The 17,592-nt window shown below is 46.0% G+C and overlaps 2 protein-coding genes across 2 annotated transcripts; both read left to right on the forward strand.

Moving 5' to 3' along the window:
- Positions 1-930: 930 nt before the first annotated feature.
- LOC125518385 lies at positions 931-2,853 on the forward strand. The gene is made up of 3 exons (XM_048683246.1): positions 931-1,536; positions 1,761-2,049; positions 2,813-2,853. The coding sequence occupies exons 1-3, from the start codon at positions 1,015-1,017 to the stop codon at positions 2,851-2,853; spliced, it is 852 nt and encodes a 283-aa protein (XP_048539203.1). The 5' UTR covers positions 931-1,014.
- Positions 2,854-9,443: 6,590 nt separating this feature from the next.
- On the forward strand, positions 9,444-10,089 carry LOC125518386. The gene is made up of 2 exons (XM_048683247.1): positions 9,444-9,957; positions 10,048-10,089. Exons 1-2 carry the CDS (start codon positions 9,478-9,480, stop codon positions 10,087-10,089), a joined length of 522 nt encoding a protein of 173 aa, XP_048539204.1. The 5' UTR covers positions 9,444-9,477.
- The last annotated feature ends 7,503 nt before the right edge of the window (positions 10,090-17,592 follow it).

Below are 17,592 nucleotides of genomic sequence, written 5' to 3' on the forward strand. Positions count from 1 at the left end.
GCACATTAAGGTTGGAAAAAAGATAGGCGTAGGCGAGGCGGTTGGCTATCGCTTAGTGCCTAGGCAATGCTTAAGCACCCAAGGCATGCCCTAGGCGGTCGAGTATTATGTGTGGATTGAAGCTTTTTCCCTTTCCCAATCACCTAAGGAGAATTGCATGGTATACAGATTGTCATGGAAAGGCATTATTTGCACCTCTTAAGCAAGAACCCATGTGACGCACATGATCTTGAAGAACTAGAATTGATTGTAGGGTTTCTCCATGTAAACCTTAGCTATGGCCATCCAATGAGACACTTCCGCTGGCAGTGCTTCTTTCCATTTGAAGATGACATCATCAAGATCGTATTCCGTTGAACCCAACCACTACATCATGGCCTCAACATCGCTCGCATCTCCATCCGAGCTCGAAGCCTTTCCATACATGATGTTCCCTAGCCCGAAAGATTTAATCTACCGGACCCCTAAGCACTCCACCTCATACCAGAAAACCAAACAAGACCGGGCAGTTTGAGCGTGATCTACAAGGGGAAAACCGGAGAGAGGGGATGAGATCCCTACGGTGGCGCTAGTCGTCGCCGAGAGGAATTGGAACCCTAGGGAGAGGGAATTTCTTAACTCGTATTGTGCACGGCACCTGGACGAAGAGAATGGTTCATGATTTTTTTAGCTTTTTAGGGGCTTTTTTTAGCTTATATATAAGCTGGCAAAGAGTGAAAACACCAATTTTTTCTTTTTGAAAATGAGAAAACAACGATTTTTTTGTTGTTGAGAAAATGAGAAAACAACGAGCCGCTGGACGGAATTCCGTAGCCCAACCATTAGGCCCTGGCCCGCAAGCCCACCTAGTGCCGAAAGCTGAACCGGCCGGCACCTTAAAATACTCCGGCTTGGCGCCCGAGCGCAACCGTCCCAACCAACAGCCTTCGCTCCTCCTCTTCTCCCCGTCGCCGGAGCGCCAAGAAACCAAGAACCTCCTCTTCTCTGCAGCGGTCGATCGAGCACACGCGACCCATGGAGCAGTTCCATCACGGCCACCACGTGCGGCTGCGCAGCAGCGAGCTCGGCACGTACCTGCACGCCGACCAGGACGGACATGGCGTCTCCCTCCAGCACCGCCGGGCGTCGATGAAGGCGGCTTGGGCGGTGCACGTGTACCAGCCCCCCGAGGCGTTTGTGCCTCACCTGCTCCTCCACAGCGCCGCCTACGGTCGCTACCTCGCCGCCACGGACGAGCCGGCGCCGCAGGGCCACCGCGGGCGCCGCGTCGAGCAGCGCAACTACGACCATCCGGAGGCGGACGCACAGGGAATCATCTGGCTGGCCGTCCTGACGGCATCCGGAGACAAAGTCTTCCTCCGCAACTTCAACGGCGGCTGCCTCCGCGCCAACGGGAGGTACCGCCCCTGGAAGAGCGGCGCCAGTGTCGACGACGTCGACGTCAACGACATCGGCAACCTCAGCACGATGATGCACTGGGTCGTGGAGGACATCCCCGCCAGGGAGATCACGCCTCTCCTTCCACGCCCGGCTTGGGTGAGTCCCATCCCATGCCCGCTTCTTGATTCTTCCCGGATTTGCGCGAATTGGGTTCTTGGATGTTGCTAACATGCGTCCGTGTTTGACCGCAAAGATTGCAAATCCTGTTAATTTCATTCGCTTGGGAGCGATTCTTGGCTCTGTTTCTTTGATTTCTCCCATTCGTGATCGCATTCTCGAGTTCTTCGATCTGATGATGGTTCTTTGCGACTCAACTGCAGCTTACCCTCCCCGCCGTCATATCGCCGTCGCGGGTGATCGTGTACGTGTGGCTGGACGCCGACGGGACCGTCCTCAGCGAAGGCTCGTTCTCGTTCAGTGGGAGGTCCGTGTTCCGCCTGAGGAGCGAGCTGGCCAGGTGGCTCGCCGACAACGGCATCGCAATCGTGGACGCCCCCGACCTCGTCATGTGCCTCCCCACCCGTGATGGCCGCATTTCCCCACTCGTCGTCGACCTGCCCCGCAGCCTCCAGACCCTCCACATCATCGTCGTCATCGTCGGGTCGCCTGGTGAGAGCCCCTCCATATCCTCAACTTCTTACTCTTTTCCTTTAGCAGGAAACTTGTCTGAAATTACAGCAGTCTGAAAATAGTTTACTGAAACCGGTGTAGTCTGAAACTTTTGCTAATCTGTTTCAGTTAGGAGTTAAGACATGGAAATAGTCTGAACTGCTGTCGGATCATAGACATCACTAAAAGTTCCTGGTTCAAATCCTCAACTTCTTACTCTTCTCCTTTGGCAGGAAACTCTTCATAGCATTTGCACTAGTCTTGAACTTGTCCGGATATTTTGTAGTACGTAATAGTAGTTTGCAGTATGAAAAATAGTTTACTGAAACCGGTGTAGTCTGAAACTTTTGCTACTCTGTTTCAGTTAGGAGCTAAGACTTGGGAAATAGTCTGAACTGCTGTCGGATCATAGACATCACAAAAGTTCCTGATTGAAAGTCACTAACAGATATGGAAACTATTGGTTTTGATGCTACTGTGCTTTGATTCAGATGATTCATCAGCTCTTAAATTTAATACTAGCAAAACCCAAATCAGTTCAGTCTGCCTAGTTCAGCTTCACAGAGAAGATAACGATTTCTGTTTCTTAGCCTACTGTAATTGTTTCGAGTAACGCGTGGACAAAATTCAGGTTCTGTTCCACAGCACAATATATTGTTTTGAGGTTTTGTACATCAGCTTCCTAAAATCTTCTTATTTAAACTTGTTGCAGTACCTGTGTTACATGACGCCTAACTGTTTAACTAATTTTCTGCTAATTCAGCTCACGCGGCGCTGCGGTACGCGGATGTCGATGCAGAGTAGAGAGATAGCCCTAGAAGTCGCCTTCCTGTCCACCTCTTCAGAAGTGTCGCCGCCTCGGAGACGACGACATTAGAACCCAGTTCAGGAAAACCCAGCAGTTCATTTGTTCCTGCTAGTTAAACTTGGTTTGTTCTCCTGACAGTAGGATACTTATTTGCTTGGCCATCACGGTTCTAAAGCTCTGAAACTGTTTGAGCAATGGTGCAGTGACTTTAGTCTATAATGCGTTGACAATGGCCACTACTTCAGCGTTGATAGCTGCATTTCTCTTAGGTGTCGACAGTGTAATGAACCTGCCTGAAGAACAGTTTACTGAAACTGTTGTATTCTGCAACTGCTGCTAATCTGCTTCAATTAGAACTTGGGAGCTGTCTGGATTATTGTATTAGATATAAGTAGAAGGAGTTGAATAGAAATAGTTGGTATTTGCTTTAGTTGTACAGATGATAGAAGGTTTGTCTGAAGCTAATTGGTCTACATTAGTCACATATTCACACTAAACCTTGATAAATAATTTTTTGGTTTCATACTGCTGTCCTTGATTAGCATACTCTAGAACTTGGAAACCTAAATCTGTCAAGTTTCTGTTTGATTTACCGCAAAAAAAAAGTTTCTGTTTGATTAGCGTACTGCAATCCTGATTTTTGTTTGATTTAGCGTATTGTAAAGGCTTTGAATAACTGAACCAAATTCAGTTCGTATCCTACAGTAATTCAGTTTTTCAGGTTCTGTACATCGGCTGTCTGTCTTCTAAGTTCATTCTGCAAAACAGTTCTCTAACGGTCGCATTATCAGTGACACGACATGATACCTAAATTCCTCACTGTCTGTGCTAATTCAGCCAACACCGAACTGCGGTACCGGGATGTCAGTGCAGAGTAGAGAAAGATAGGAGCAGGACTCCTGACGGTCGCTCGACAGTCCACCTCTTCAGAAGTGTCGCTGCATGGGACACGATGACATGAGAATTCAGAATATTTTGCACTGAGATATAGGGTAGTTTAGGAGGAAAACCCAGCAGCTCTTATGTTTCTGCTAGCTGAACTTGATTCATTCTCCAGACAGGAGGAACCTCTCTGTTTTGCCCTTGTGGTTCTAAACTTCAGAACCTGTATGAAAAAATTATACAGTGACGTCGGTCAGTAATGACTGCGTTCTTATTGTGGCTGCTACTTTAGCGTTTCGGGGTGCATTTCTCTTACATGCCAGCAATGATGCGGTGGTTCTTGCAGTTAGTTTTGCAGTCCACTCGAGTTTAGATGTGCGCTTTCAAGTTTCAGTGCGTCAGCGGAAAATGAATTTGTGTTTCGACAGAGATCTAGTTCTGATTTCTGAACATGCAAATGTTCATGGCTTGATCCATGCCTGGCGTTCTCGATTTATCTTTGAATAGCAGGTGAACAAAACTCAGGTCTTGAATACTAGCTAGTTTCTGCACATTACATTAGTTTCTCTCAACCACATGATCAGAACTCATCAATTACATATCGCGCAGCAATAGAGGTACAGGACTAGATGCTCCAATCAATACAGTTTTCAGCCAAACAGCTGAAACTTGAGAGACACCATCATCAAATGTCAAAACTACGCAAGATCGTTTCGATCGATCCATGAAAGCCACCTAGCCTAGATCGGACAAGATCAGAAGTTCACAACTCATCAGTTGCACACTTGCACTTGCACCTTGCGTAGCAACAGGTCTACAGGGTAACAGCCTTACATTCAGCTAATGTCAGCTAAACTGCCAGAGCTCCAGGGACAAAGACGAATCGAACATGAAACTAGGCAAGTTTAGCGTAGCCGGACACGATCGATCAGGCATCGTCGTCGTCGTCGCTGCCGACTCGCCGCTGTTGTTTGTGGTAGTCCAGGGCTTGGAGTTCGACGCCTTGGTTGGCCATCTCGCAAGCGTCGATCCAGTCGTGGTAGACGTCGACGGGCTCGGTGAGGTAGTGCGCGGTGGTGTGGTAGAACTCCTGGCAGACGTAGCAGACGGCGGTGGCGACGTAGAGCTTGAGGTCGATGGTGCAGGACACGCCGCCGGGGTGGTTGCAGAAGGGGCAGCAGAAGGAGGTCTCCAGCTTGGGCGCCGGCTTCTTCCGCTGAGCCATCTTGGAACTCATTGACTTGCGCTTCGCCATCTTCTTCGATCACCACCAGATCGCAGGTGGGTTCTTGGCAGCACAACTTGCTGCTACGTAGGAGAGACAGTGTGTTGGTAGGCAAAGGGTTGGGCGTGCTGCCTTATAAAGGATGTGCCTACTCCGACTCCAGCTCCTCTTCGGCGGCGGCAGCAATGCATATGCATATGCATTGCGAGGTGAATATGGCGGTGCAACCAAGCCATTAACGATCGAGTCGGAACCGGATTCTGTTGCCCAGTCCAAATGGCCGCAGTCCGCCTGGGCTAGTAGGCTACGCATTGCTGGCTGGGCTGGTGCTCCGCGCGCGGTGGGAAAACTACGCGCTTTTTTTTTCCTTTCTTTTTTCTGGAAAACAAATCAAATGATTTTTTTAGGGAAGACATACTTTAGTCATCAAATAACAGTTATATCGTCTATAACAATTTCACGATAAAGTATGAAGGAGCGTCATCCCAAATAGAAGGGTTATCCGTCCGTCTCATCTAGTTAACCCATGAGCTACATAATTTGACTCTCTAATATAATGCTCAGTAGTATCCTTCCCAATGTCTACTAAGATAATACTACGACAATCTTCTAGCACGCACCACTATGAAATGTCCTTCATTTTGGTTAAGAGAGTATTGTGTGACGATTGGTACCAGCATGACACCATGACCCATAATTATCAATAAATCTCATGGTTATCAGACTCTAGCATAGCTGCCAGTGCTGCCATCATGGAATGTCCTTCATTTTGATTATTAATAATTACCGGTCCTGCCACTATGACCCATAATTATCAATAAATCTCCTATATTGTTTGGCCAGCATTGCCAAATTGAAGCTATATATGAATATCTCGAAAACCCATGCCTCCTCTCTCCTTAAGAACACACATCTTCCACCAAGCAAACCAATGCATCCTTCGTTGGTTATCCTCGTCACCCCGTCAATATTGCGACATTGCATGAGTGACCCCCTTGCAAACTATCTTTGGAAATTTAAATACACTCATCGCATATGTTGGAATGGCTTCAGCCACCACTTTCAACAAGGCCTCCTTTCCTCCATAGGAGAGAGTTCTCTCCTTCCATCCATTCACCATCACCAAGATTCTCTCAATAATATGTTTGACACAATCACCCCGGTCGACACCAATCATAGATGAAAGTCCCAAATATTTATCCAAGAGAGATTCAGTCATTATATTCAAAATTTGACAAACTTCAGCCTTCACCTCCACATCTGTATTTCGGCTGAAAAAATAGAGCATTTGGCTTCACTCACCATTTGACCCGAGGCTAGACAATATTAATCTAGGATTCCACGCAGAGTGTTTGCATTTTGGATACATGCTCTCATAAGAATAAGAGAGTCATCAACAAATAATTAATGAGAGAGTTTTGGAGAGTCTCTGCACACCTGGAGCCTGTTCAACTTTCCAGCTTCCTCCTCATGATTAATTAGAGATGATAATCTTTCCGCACATAGAAGAAAAAGATATGGAGACAAAGGGTCCCCTGTATCAGTCTCCGTGTGGGTGTAAATGGCAATGCCTCATTCAAATTGAACCAAACCTTATACTCAACTGAGGTGACACAAGACATCACCAGTTGGCCAATTTGCAACAAAACCCAACTTAGACAACATAGCCTCCAAGAAGACCTACTCTACACGGTCATATGCTTTGTGCATATCTAGTTTCGCTGCGCATGTTCTAGTCTTACCCTTCTTCTTCTTCTTCATTGTATGGAGACATTCATATGCCACGCTAACATTGTCAGTGATAATGTGACCAGGAACAAACACACTTTGTGTCTCAGTAATGATGTCCGGGAGAAAAATCTTCAAGCGCGTAGCAAGCATCTTTGAGATTACCTTGTAAATCATATTACATAAATTGATGGGCCAGAACTGAGTGATTTTCTCTGGGTTATCAACTTTGGAAATCAAGATAATTGTTGTGACGTCCCAAAATGATTTAAAACCACATGGGTCCTCCTCAAGGTAGATCTTACGTTTTTTTCATGTGTGTTTTGTGATTACCTCATTTCATGGATTCACTAGTATTTGGCCTATTTTTATTGTCCAAAAAAATGATTCACTAGCATTTTTTTTATTTAAAGAGAGCTTCCTCTCCGATTTTCATTACTAGAAACCTGGATTCACTAGTACAATTGTGGAGTTGTTCCAACCACTTCAACTTTGTATTTTGGCACACTGCAACATGATAGGCTCCCGAGGACGTACGCATGCGTCCTCTGCAACCAGGAGCCGGAGTCTCCTTGTCGGAAGAAGCTCCTTATCTCGTCAAGTGTCATACAAGGTTGCATGCATCCTTGTGGCTCTGAAAACACCGAAATGACTTCATCTTCAACAGCCAGGAGCCCTCTCGGTCTCTCGTCTGGTTCGGGCCATACAGGAGGAGGCAAAACTTTGGGTCAACACCGGCGCCAAGGGACTACTAATCTTATTGCCGGCAGGTTAGCTAGGTTATTGTTCTAGGGCCGGGAACCCCTTTGTACTTCTGCTCTTAGCACATCATTGTTCTAGAATTAACCACTTAATTCAACCATATGTAACGTCTATTACTTGCATAATTCCAGAAGTGGTACATAACCAAGAATGTTTTTAAATTGGCTTCTCTTCCTTCTTAAAAACAAGCGTTGGGAGGGGGTGTGGGGTTATAACCCAACACCATGCTCTTGGCATGACCAAACATGCCATAGACCGCACACCAATCTAGTAGCCTCTTGTACTTTAGTGTTAGTAAGAGCATCTCTAGCAAACACCGCATCCGGCTGGCCCGCAAAACGCGTTTGTTGTTCGCGGAAAAAACGGCTTTGCGGGCCGGCGCGGATGGCCGCAGATGCAGACTCCGCATAATCGACCCGTAGAATATCCACTTTTACGGGTCGGTTTTACGGGGTCTGATCTGGCGCAGCTCCTCCCGGCCCAGAAAACCTAAATTTGCATCTTAATTTGATCCAACATAATGCATTTATTTGCTTTTTCAACAACATTGGATACATAAGACATCACCAAATCTTTGTTAGAATAGCAAGACCAAAGAAAATAAGAACTGCGAGTATGCATTTTAGATGATTTCCAACTTCCATAACTGCTCCCACTAGTTGGACTAATATCTTCTCCATGCATTCGTTGTTGATCTGTGGATTCTTGATTTTGCATTCTTCTTTCATCATCTTTGGTTCGAAAGAAGTAGACGTTGCTTTCCCTATAGTTGCACATGCAGCCGCATCATTGCCTTCGATTCTACTAAGGAGTGCATGAACGTCTATTAAGTTTCTTTATATCAATAAATCAATGTATTCACCTTCCCAAAACCAAAATGAGCATCCATCTTCCTACACACATGATGATGTTCGACATGAGCTACCGCAATCGAACAAAAGAATGAGCTATCAAAATGAGCCGAATGAAAACAACACGTACCCCATCGTTTTCGCATTTGAAGAACACCCATCCGGGGTGCTTCGGCGTGCCTGAAGTTAGCCGTAGCATTGTCCGTGTGCAGTCGTCGCACTGTATGAGCGGCATCGGCGAGCCACAGAGCCGCTGCGTGAGCGCCGAGCCCGGTGGACGGGCGGATGAATCCATGCCCGCAAACCGTCGACGGCGGCGGGAGGGCGAACCCGTACCTGCATGTGGCGATGCGACCTTGTCGGAGCTGCGAGATATGCTCCCCGACCATTCCATCACTTGGCGCAACCACCGGCAGCTGGAAAAGCCAAATCCGGCGGCCTGCGATGAAGGGCCGCAGATCCGTAACTTTCTGGCCCGCCAACGCAGGAAGAGGGGGAAGCGCAACCTCGTGCGTGTGTCGGCCTTTCGGCGTGCTCCCGCTGGTTGCTTTCGCCGAAATCTTGGGCGGCGAGGGGGAGAGGGGAGGTGGTTGGTGGGAAAAAGCGCGGGCTGAAATGTCCTCCCCACCAACCGCTTCCGCTTATATGCAGGGCACCGTAGGGGCGAGGGGGAAACCGCGTATTCGCGGGTTGGGGCCGAGATTTTGCCGCGCCCCTCAAAATTTTTTGCGGACCGGCCGCGTTTGTGGGATCTGTTCGGGTGGAATTTTCCGCGCCAACCCGCATTTTGACGGTTATTTTGTGGGTCGGGATCTTTTGCGGGGTCTGCTAGAGTTGCTCTAACTCGTTGCGTTGAGCGTACAATAGGGATTTTGCGCCGCGGTGTGGCTAAAGGAAACACATCATGTGAGTGGGCTTCTACATTTTTTTTTTGACGTATTGTGTTTTGTCTTAGGGTGGATACTACTGGTAGGAGTGTGTGGGCTGGGCCCGCAAGCCCACTAGACGAGCATGGCGACGCGGCAGGCACCTTGAAATCCCCCGCCTTGGCGCCCGAACGTAACCGTCCCAACCAGCACCTTGAAATACCCCGCCTTGGAGCACCAAGAAACCAAGAACCCACCTCTCCTTCCCCACCGCGCGCCTCTGCTCTCCTGCGTCACCGGCGAGCGATGGAGCAGTTCCAGGACGGCCACCACGTGCGACTGCGGAGCCGCGAGCGCGGCACGTACCTGCACGCCGACGACGACGGGCTTGACGTCTCCCTCCGCCGGAACCGCGCGTCGATGAACGCGGCCTGGGCGGTGCACGTCTACCAGGGAGATGGCAACAACCAGTACGTGCTCCTCCACAGCGCCGCCTACGGCCGCTACCTCGGCGCCACGGACGCGCCGGCGCGGCGAGGCCACAGCGGGCGCCGCGTCGAGCAGTGCGACTACGAGCCCTGGGAGGAGATGGCCATCAGGTGGCAGGTCGTCAGGATCGGCTCGGGGGACGATATCCTGCTCCGCCAGGCGGTCGCCGGCCGCCTCCGCGCCAACGGGAGGTACCTCAGCGTCGACGCCTTCAACAGCGTCGGCCCGATGATGCATTGGGTCGTGGAGCAAATCCCCGCTAGGGAGGACACGCCTCACCTTGCAGCTCCGACTCGGGTGAGTCCGCCATGCCCGCTTCTTCATACTTCTCGAACTGCTTTCAGCGGAACTATCGATTGGGCGAATTTGGTTCTCTGGTGTCGTTAGTTTGCGTCAGAATTCAACCGCGGAGATTGCAGATTGTGTTAATTTCATTCGCCAAATTTGCGCTTCTTGATTCTTCCCGAATTGGGTTCTTGTTTGTCGTTACAATTGGGGATTTGTGTTCCGATAAAAGAATTGAGTACCCTGCTTCGTACGTATTTGATGGTTCTTTGTGCTCAACTGCAGCTCCGCTTCCCCAGAAGCCTCGCCTTCCTGTTGCCGTGGCGGGTGATCCAGTACGAGCAGGCCGGCGCCGGCGAGCCCAACGCCAACTTCGCCTGGAACTCATTCCTATTCAGGGGCAGGTCCGTGTTCCACCTGAGGAAGAAGCTGGCCCGCCGGCTGGATGCCGCCATGGACGCCTCCAACCTCGTCATGTGCGTCCGAGCGGGTACGCAGGGGCGGCCTACCCCACTGCTCGTCGATCTGCCACACAGCGACGAGACCCTCGACATCATCGTCGTCATGGCCGGGACGCCAGGTGAGACGCGCCATTCCTAACTTCCTAGTTCCTATTTTAATGGAGTACTGATCAGCTTGTGCTGGAAGACATTGTAATGAAACTGTCTGAAGAACAGTTTACTGAAACTGTTGTATTCTGCAACTGCTTATAATCTTCAGTTAGGAATGTGGACTGTTGTAGTATTAGATATAAGTAGGGAGTTGAATGGAAATAGTTAGTATTTGCATTATGCCTGCTGTAAAAATGCTACTAGATGGTAATCTAAAGCCAGTTTGTTTGGGGATAAATCATAACATATTCACATTAAACCCTGACACAGATATTATTGGTTTCATAGTACTGTCCTTGATACAAATAATTCAGTTTTCCCATTCGGCACTATTTGTCGCTTGTAGAAACTTTGGAACTCAGATACCCAACTCAGTCAAGTTATTTGTACTGTAAATTCTGTTTGAACAACATGTGAACCAAATTCAGGTTAATCCTACAGTATTTCATGAAATATTTCTTTCAGGTTTTTTGCACATTATATTATTGTTTTTCAGGCTTTTTGTGCACAATCCTACAGTTATTCATTAGTTATGCAAAACAGTGATATTTAAATTATCGATCTTCTCAAACTGTTGCACTACCTGTGACATGATGCCTAACTTCCTCACTTTCTGTTCTAAATTCAGCCCACGCAGACCTGCGGTACCCGAATGTCAATGCAGAGTAGAGAAAGATCAGAGCGGGACTCCTGACCATCGACGGCCCACCTCTTCAGAAGTGTCGCCGCCTCGGACTGTGTGACATGATAATTCAGAACTGCATTTTTCATTGAGATATCGGTTTAGGAAGCGCCTCTTGTGTCTGTTAGCATAGATAAACTTGATTCATTCTCCAGACTGGAGGAACCTTTCCCTTGTGGTTCTAAATTTCAGAACCTGTGTGAAGAAATTATACATTGGCGTTGGTCTGTAATGATTGCGTTCTTACTGTGGCTGCTACTTCAGCATTTGAATGTGTGAAGAAATTATACATTTCTCTAAGATGTCAACTTGAGAACCTCTGTGAACAGTTAAGCAATGGCATTGGTTGTGTTCTTGTTATTGCTGCTACTTCAGCTTTTGAATCGCCAAGTGCATTTGAATGTCACTGGTTCCTCTTAGATGTCAGCACTGCCGTTTCAAGTTTCAGTCATTCAGCAGAAAATGAATTTTACAAGATATGTACTGGTCGATATTGTTTGCTGCATTGACATGATCTTTTGGGATCAGCTTGTGGTGGAAGACAGTGCTAATCTTCAGTTAGGAGTTTACTGAAACTGTTGTATTCTGTAACTGCTGCTAATCTTCAGTTTAGGAGTTTACTGAAACTATTGTATTCTGCAACTGCTGCTAATCTTCAGTTAGGAGTTTGGAGTTGTCTGGACTGTTGTCTGTATTAGATATAAGTAGAGGAGTTGAATAGAAATAGTTGGTATTTCCATTATGCCTGTTGCACAGAAGCTAGAAGGTGATCTGAAGCTAAACTGGTTGTTGGGGAGAAAATAATTACTTAAGTCACATATTCAGACTAAACCTTGATACAGAAATTTTTGGTTTCATATGAGTGGCACAGATAACTAAATTTCCCCATTTGGAACTCAGAAACCCAACTCAGTCAAGTTATGTGTTCTCAGCCTTAAAGAGAAGATACAGATTTCTGGTTGATTTAGCATATTGTATATTTTTTGAACAACATTCAAACCAAATTCAGGTTATATTGATGGTACCAAATTCAGGTTGTTTTCCAGGTTTTGTACATAAGCTGTCTTCTTTGTCAATTATGCAATACAATGATATTTAAGTTATATATAGATCTTCTTCAGCGATTGCCTGTGACATGATTTCTTACTCTTTCACTGTCTGGTCTAATTCAGCCCACGCCGAGTTACGGTACCCGGATGTCAATGCAGCGTAGAGAATGATAAGAGGACTCCTGACCGTCGCCTGACAGGCCTCCTCTTCAGAAGTGTCGCCGCCTCCGACACAATGACATGAGAATTCAGAACCACGATTTGCATTCAGCTATTGGATTAAAACCACAATCAGTTTTGTTCTTGATTATTTCATTAACCTGTGAAATGATGTATGTCTAACTGCTTCGATGTTTCTGCTAATTCAGCCCACGCGGAGGTGCGGTATGCGGATGTCGATGCAGTGTAGAGAAAGAACAGAGCAGACTCCTGACTGCCGCTTCACAGTTCACTCCTTCAGAGTGTCCGGCGCACGTGAATCCTAAATTTTTTGCACTAAGATAGTGGTTGAGGAAAACCCAGCAGTTGTTGTATTTCTGCTACGTACTAAACTTGGTCCATTATCCTGACAGTAGGAAATCCATTTTGGGTTGGTCTCGCTGTTCTAAAATTCAGAAACTGCTTGAGCAATGATGTGGTGACATTAGTCTGTAATGTTTGCGCTTCTTATTCTGTTGTGCCGGCTGGGTTTAGCTGGTGTCAACAAAGAAGTGGTGATTTTTTTTGCAGTGAGTTGAGGAATTGAGTCCTATAGCAGAGAATGAATTTGTTTTTTGACAGAACTCTCAACGTGCTGCATTTTCCTGTGCGCCTGGTGGTTGTATAAGATACCGCTTAAACCAAGGACAGGCGATCCCTGTCTAACCCATTTTTATTGGTTATTACCTACTCCCTCCGTTCTGAATTACTTGTCGCAGGTATGGGTGTATCTAGATATATTTTAGTTCTAGATACATCAATTTCCGCAACGAGTAATTTGGAACAGAGGGAGTATGTGTTTTCACCCTTAAAGAGAAGATACCAATTTCTGTTTGATTTAGCATATTATAAATGCTTTTTATTAACCTGTGAACCAAATTCAGGCTGTATAAGTTGTATCCTACTCCTACAGTATTTCATGAAAGCTATTTTCTGCACATTATATTGCTGTTTCTCAGGTTTTGTACATAAGCTGTCTTTTCGTTAATTCTGCAAAACAGCGGTATTTTAGGAATTGACCTTCTCAAACCGTTGCACTACCCTTTTTTCGGTAAAGGAGGAGTACCCCGGCCTTTGCATTTCTTGATGCACACAACCATCTTATTAAATAAATCAAATCCAAAACAAATTCTTAAATAGTAGTACAACAACTCCAAAAATAAATTTGCCACAACTGGCGAAAAATAGGGAAAGATGAGTAAACACCTATCCTATTTATTTGACCGTCATCCAAACCAGTTGTAAGTATCCGTACAACCATCTCTCATCGATTGCACCCAATATCCAAGTAGATGCCCTGAAGATAACCGGCAAAAAAATAGTGATGGTTTGCCTGTTAAAGACAACCTCATTCCGACAATTTCATATAGCCCAAAGTAATGCACATACTCCAACTCAAATATGTGCCGCGGTCTTAGGCTCTATCCCAGTTAACCAGGTCCCAAATAAATGCGAGATTGAGACTGGCGGAACAACATTTAAAGCAACATGAATAGTTCTCCATAGTAACTTGGCAAGTGGGCATTGGAGAAAAAAATGTTCTATTGTTTCATCCTGATCACAAAAACAACATCTTTTGCTTCCTTTCCAACTACGCTTGACCAAGTTATCTTTTGTCAAAATTACTCTCTTATGCACAAACTACATAAACACCTTTATATTCAAAGGCACTTTAACTCTCCAAATGTGCATCGTCCTTGTGACAGGCCCGGTGTTAATCAAATCCATATGCATAGATTTAACCGAGAATACTCCTGACACGGACAACTTCCAACGTAAGGAGTTTGTGGCATCAGAAAGGTTAACCTCCATTAACCTACGCACGAGATGCAACATCTATCCCATCGATCGCCCAGTAAAGGCCGCCGGAACTGAATGTTTAGAGGAACAGATCCCAATACTATACCAACAAAAACCTCTTTCTGTTGTACAATGTTATATAGGGAGGGATACAACAAGGCTAATGGAATCTCACCCAACCAGGTGTCCTCCCAAAACCTAGTACCTTGTCCATTACCTACAATGAATTTGCTCCTGTTAAAGAAGACAACCATTGTCCTCATAAGCCCCTTCCAAAAAGGAGAGTCGGCCGGTTGTGCCATCACTTGAGCCAGCGTTTTAGAATGTAAACATTTATTACGCAGTAGCTGAATCCAAACCCTGTCTCTCTCTAAGGCCAACCGATAAAGCCATTTGCTAAGTAAGCACTTATTCTCCACCTCTATATTTTCAATACCCAAGCCACCTTGGTCCTCTGGTCTATAGATAATGTCCCATTTGGCCAACCTATATTTAGTTTTTTTTCATCGATTTGCCAAAAGAAGCGAGATCGATAAAAATCCAGTCTTTCCCATACTCCTACTGTTACTTCAAAAAAGGAAAGGAGGAACATCGGCATACTCGTGAGCACCGATTTTATCAGAACCTGTCTCCCTCCATAAGATAAGAGTTTGCCCTTCCAGCAACTCAATTTATTTTCAAATCGATCTTCGATACACTTCCACTCTTTATTGGTGAATTTGTGATGATGAATTGGGATCCCCAAGTAAGTAAAAGGTAAAGAACCTAGTTCACAGCCGAACAACTGTTTATAATGATCATGTTCTTCTTTGGCGCGTCCAAACAGAACAATTCACTCTTATTAAAGTTAATCTTCAGTCCGGACAGTTGTTCAAAAAGGCATAGAACTAGTTTCATGTTCCTTGCCTTAGCTAGATCGCCGTTCTCTCTCGCTCTGTTGATTAGAACGGCCAACATATCAACGACAACATTAAATAAGATTGGAGACATCGGATCTCCCTGTCTCAGATCTTTTTGTGTTTGGAAGAAAAATGACCGATATTGTCATTAACCTTGATTCCAATGCCTTCCTGTACAAATGATTCGACCTGCTTCCTCCAAGCTAGATCGAACCCTTTCATATGCAAAGCCTGCTGTAAGAATGGCCATTTCACTTTATCATAGGCCTTTTCAGAGTCCATTTGGAAGACCACTCCATCGAGTTTCTTTGAATGGATGTCGTGCAAGGTTTCATGTAGGATGACCACTCCTCGAGAATGTGGTGTCCCCGCATGAAAGCAGTCTGGATTGGCTGAACAACAGAATGTGCAATCTGTGTCAAGCGACTCGTACCCATTTTAGTAAAAATCTTGAAGCTCACATTCAGCAAACAAAGCGGTCTGAATTGCTCAATGTGAATCGCTTCCTCCTTCTTTGGTAACAAGGTGATTGTTCCAAAGTTCAATTTAAATAATTGTAAATGACAATTAAACAGATCATGGAATATAGGCATCAAGTCGCCTTTAATAATATGCCAACATTTCTTATAAAGCTCTACTGGGAAGCTATCCAGACCAGGTGCTTTGTTATTCTTCATTTGTGAAATAACCTCAAGCACTTCCTTCTCTGAAAACGGGGCATTGAGAACCTCGTTCTCATCATCTCCTAGTTGAGAAATATCGTCAAGGTCTCATCGAGTGAGATATAATTCTCAACTGGGCCCAAAACAACTTTTTATAAAAGTTGGAGATATATATCTTATAAGATTCTCATGACCAACAATTGTACCCTTGCCCTATTCAAGTTGTATGCTTCTCTTTTTCCTATCTTTCCCATTGGCAATCAAGTGGAAAAATTGCGTATTATTATCCGCTTGAACCACCCGACACACCTTAGCTCTAAGCGTCCATTTGATCTCTTCTTCTCTAAGAAGCTTTGCCAAACAGGCCTCAGCTTCTCTTTTAGCCACTCGCTTGTTAACGTCTAACGAGTTACTTTCAGCTTTTATATCGAGGTCATTTATGATATTAAGCAGTCTTTCTTTCTGCTGCTTATATATACCACTATTGTTCTTGGCCCAGCCCCTCAAAAAACTGTCGTAGATGTGTAATCTTATATTGCCATCTTTCGACATTCGAATCACCCCTTTGCTCTGAGGCCCAATCTCGGGTCTAGGCTTTCAATAATCGCGTTGAATATGAACTTCCTTACTGTCTGTTTTAATTCAGCCAAGGCCGAGCTGCTGCACCCGGACGTCAATGCATAACTTCCTTACTGTCTGTTTTAATTCAGCCAAGGCCCGAGCTGTGGTACTCCTGACGGTCGCCCGAGAGTCCACCTCGTCAGAAGTGTCGCCGCCTCGGACACAATGACATGAGATTCAGAACTACAATTTGCATTGAGACATAGGTTTAGGAAAACCCCAGCAACTCTTGTGATTCTGCTAGCTGAAATTGATTCATTCTCCTGACAAGAGGAACCTGTCTGCTTCTCCCCTGTTTGCGGAAGCCCATTTCCGTAAAACCAGAGTTTTTTTATTTATTCACCCCTGTTTCTTCCTTTTCTATTCACCTCTGAAATTCTGAAACTGCTTGAACATTGATGTCCTGACATTAGTCTATAAAATGTTTAGCCTGGTGTCTAGCCTGGTGTCAACAAACGTGCACCGATTCAATCTGCTTCACCCTTGTGGTTCTGAACTTGCAGGGCGTCTTTGTTCTTGAACGGTGCGGAATTTTTTTTCTAGAGACAACAAGGTGCTCTTTTTTTCTTTCGAGTTTGAAATGAAAAAAAGGTACCACTGCAACAACGAAACCAGTCACAGATTCAGTACATGCATGGTCTTATACAAGATTGACTGATGATCAGAGCTCATGAGCTCCACAGTGCGCAGCAACAGAGGTACATGATCAATCAGGACTACAGGCTCCAATCAATACAATTTCGAGAGACACGATCAAACATCTCAAACTACGCAAGATGAGATTGAGGGTGCATCGATCAATCCATGAAAGCAAACTCGAATACTCAATCGATCAGGCATCGCTGTCGTCGTCGTCCTCGCTGCCGACTCGCCGCTGTCGTTTGTGGGAGTCCCAGGCTTGGAGTTCGAGGCCTTGGTTGGCCTTCTCGCAGGCGTCGATCCAGTCGTGGTAGATGTCGACGGGCTCGGTGAGGTGGTGCGCCGTGGTGTGGTAGGCCTCCTCGCAGATGTAGCAGACGGCGGTGGCGACCAAGAGCTTGAGGTCGATGGTGCAGGCCACGCTGTCGGGGTGGTTGCAGAAGGGGCAGCAGAAGGTGATGTCCAGCTTGGGCGCCGGCTTCTTCC

The sequence above is a fragment of the Triticum urartu genome, chromosome 7 (genome assembly GCF_003073215.2).
Source record: "Triticum urartu cultivar G1812 chromosome 7, Tu2.1, whole genome shotgun sequence".
In the NCBI taxonomy this organism is placed as follows: domain Eukaryota; kingdom Viridiplantae; phylum Streptophyta; class Magnoliopsida; order Poales; family Poaceae; genus Triticum; species Triticum urartu.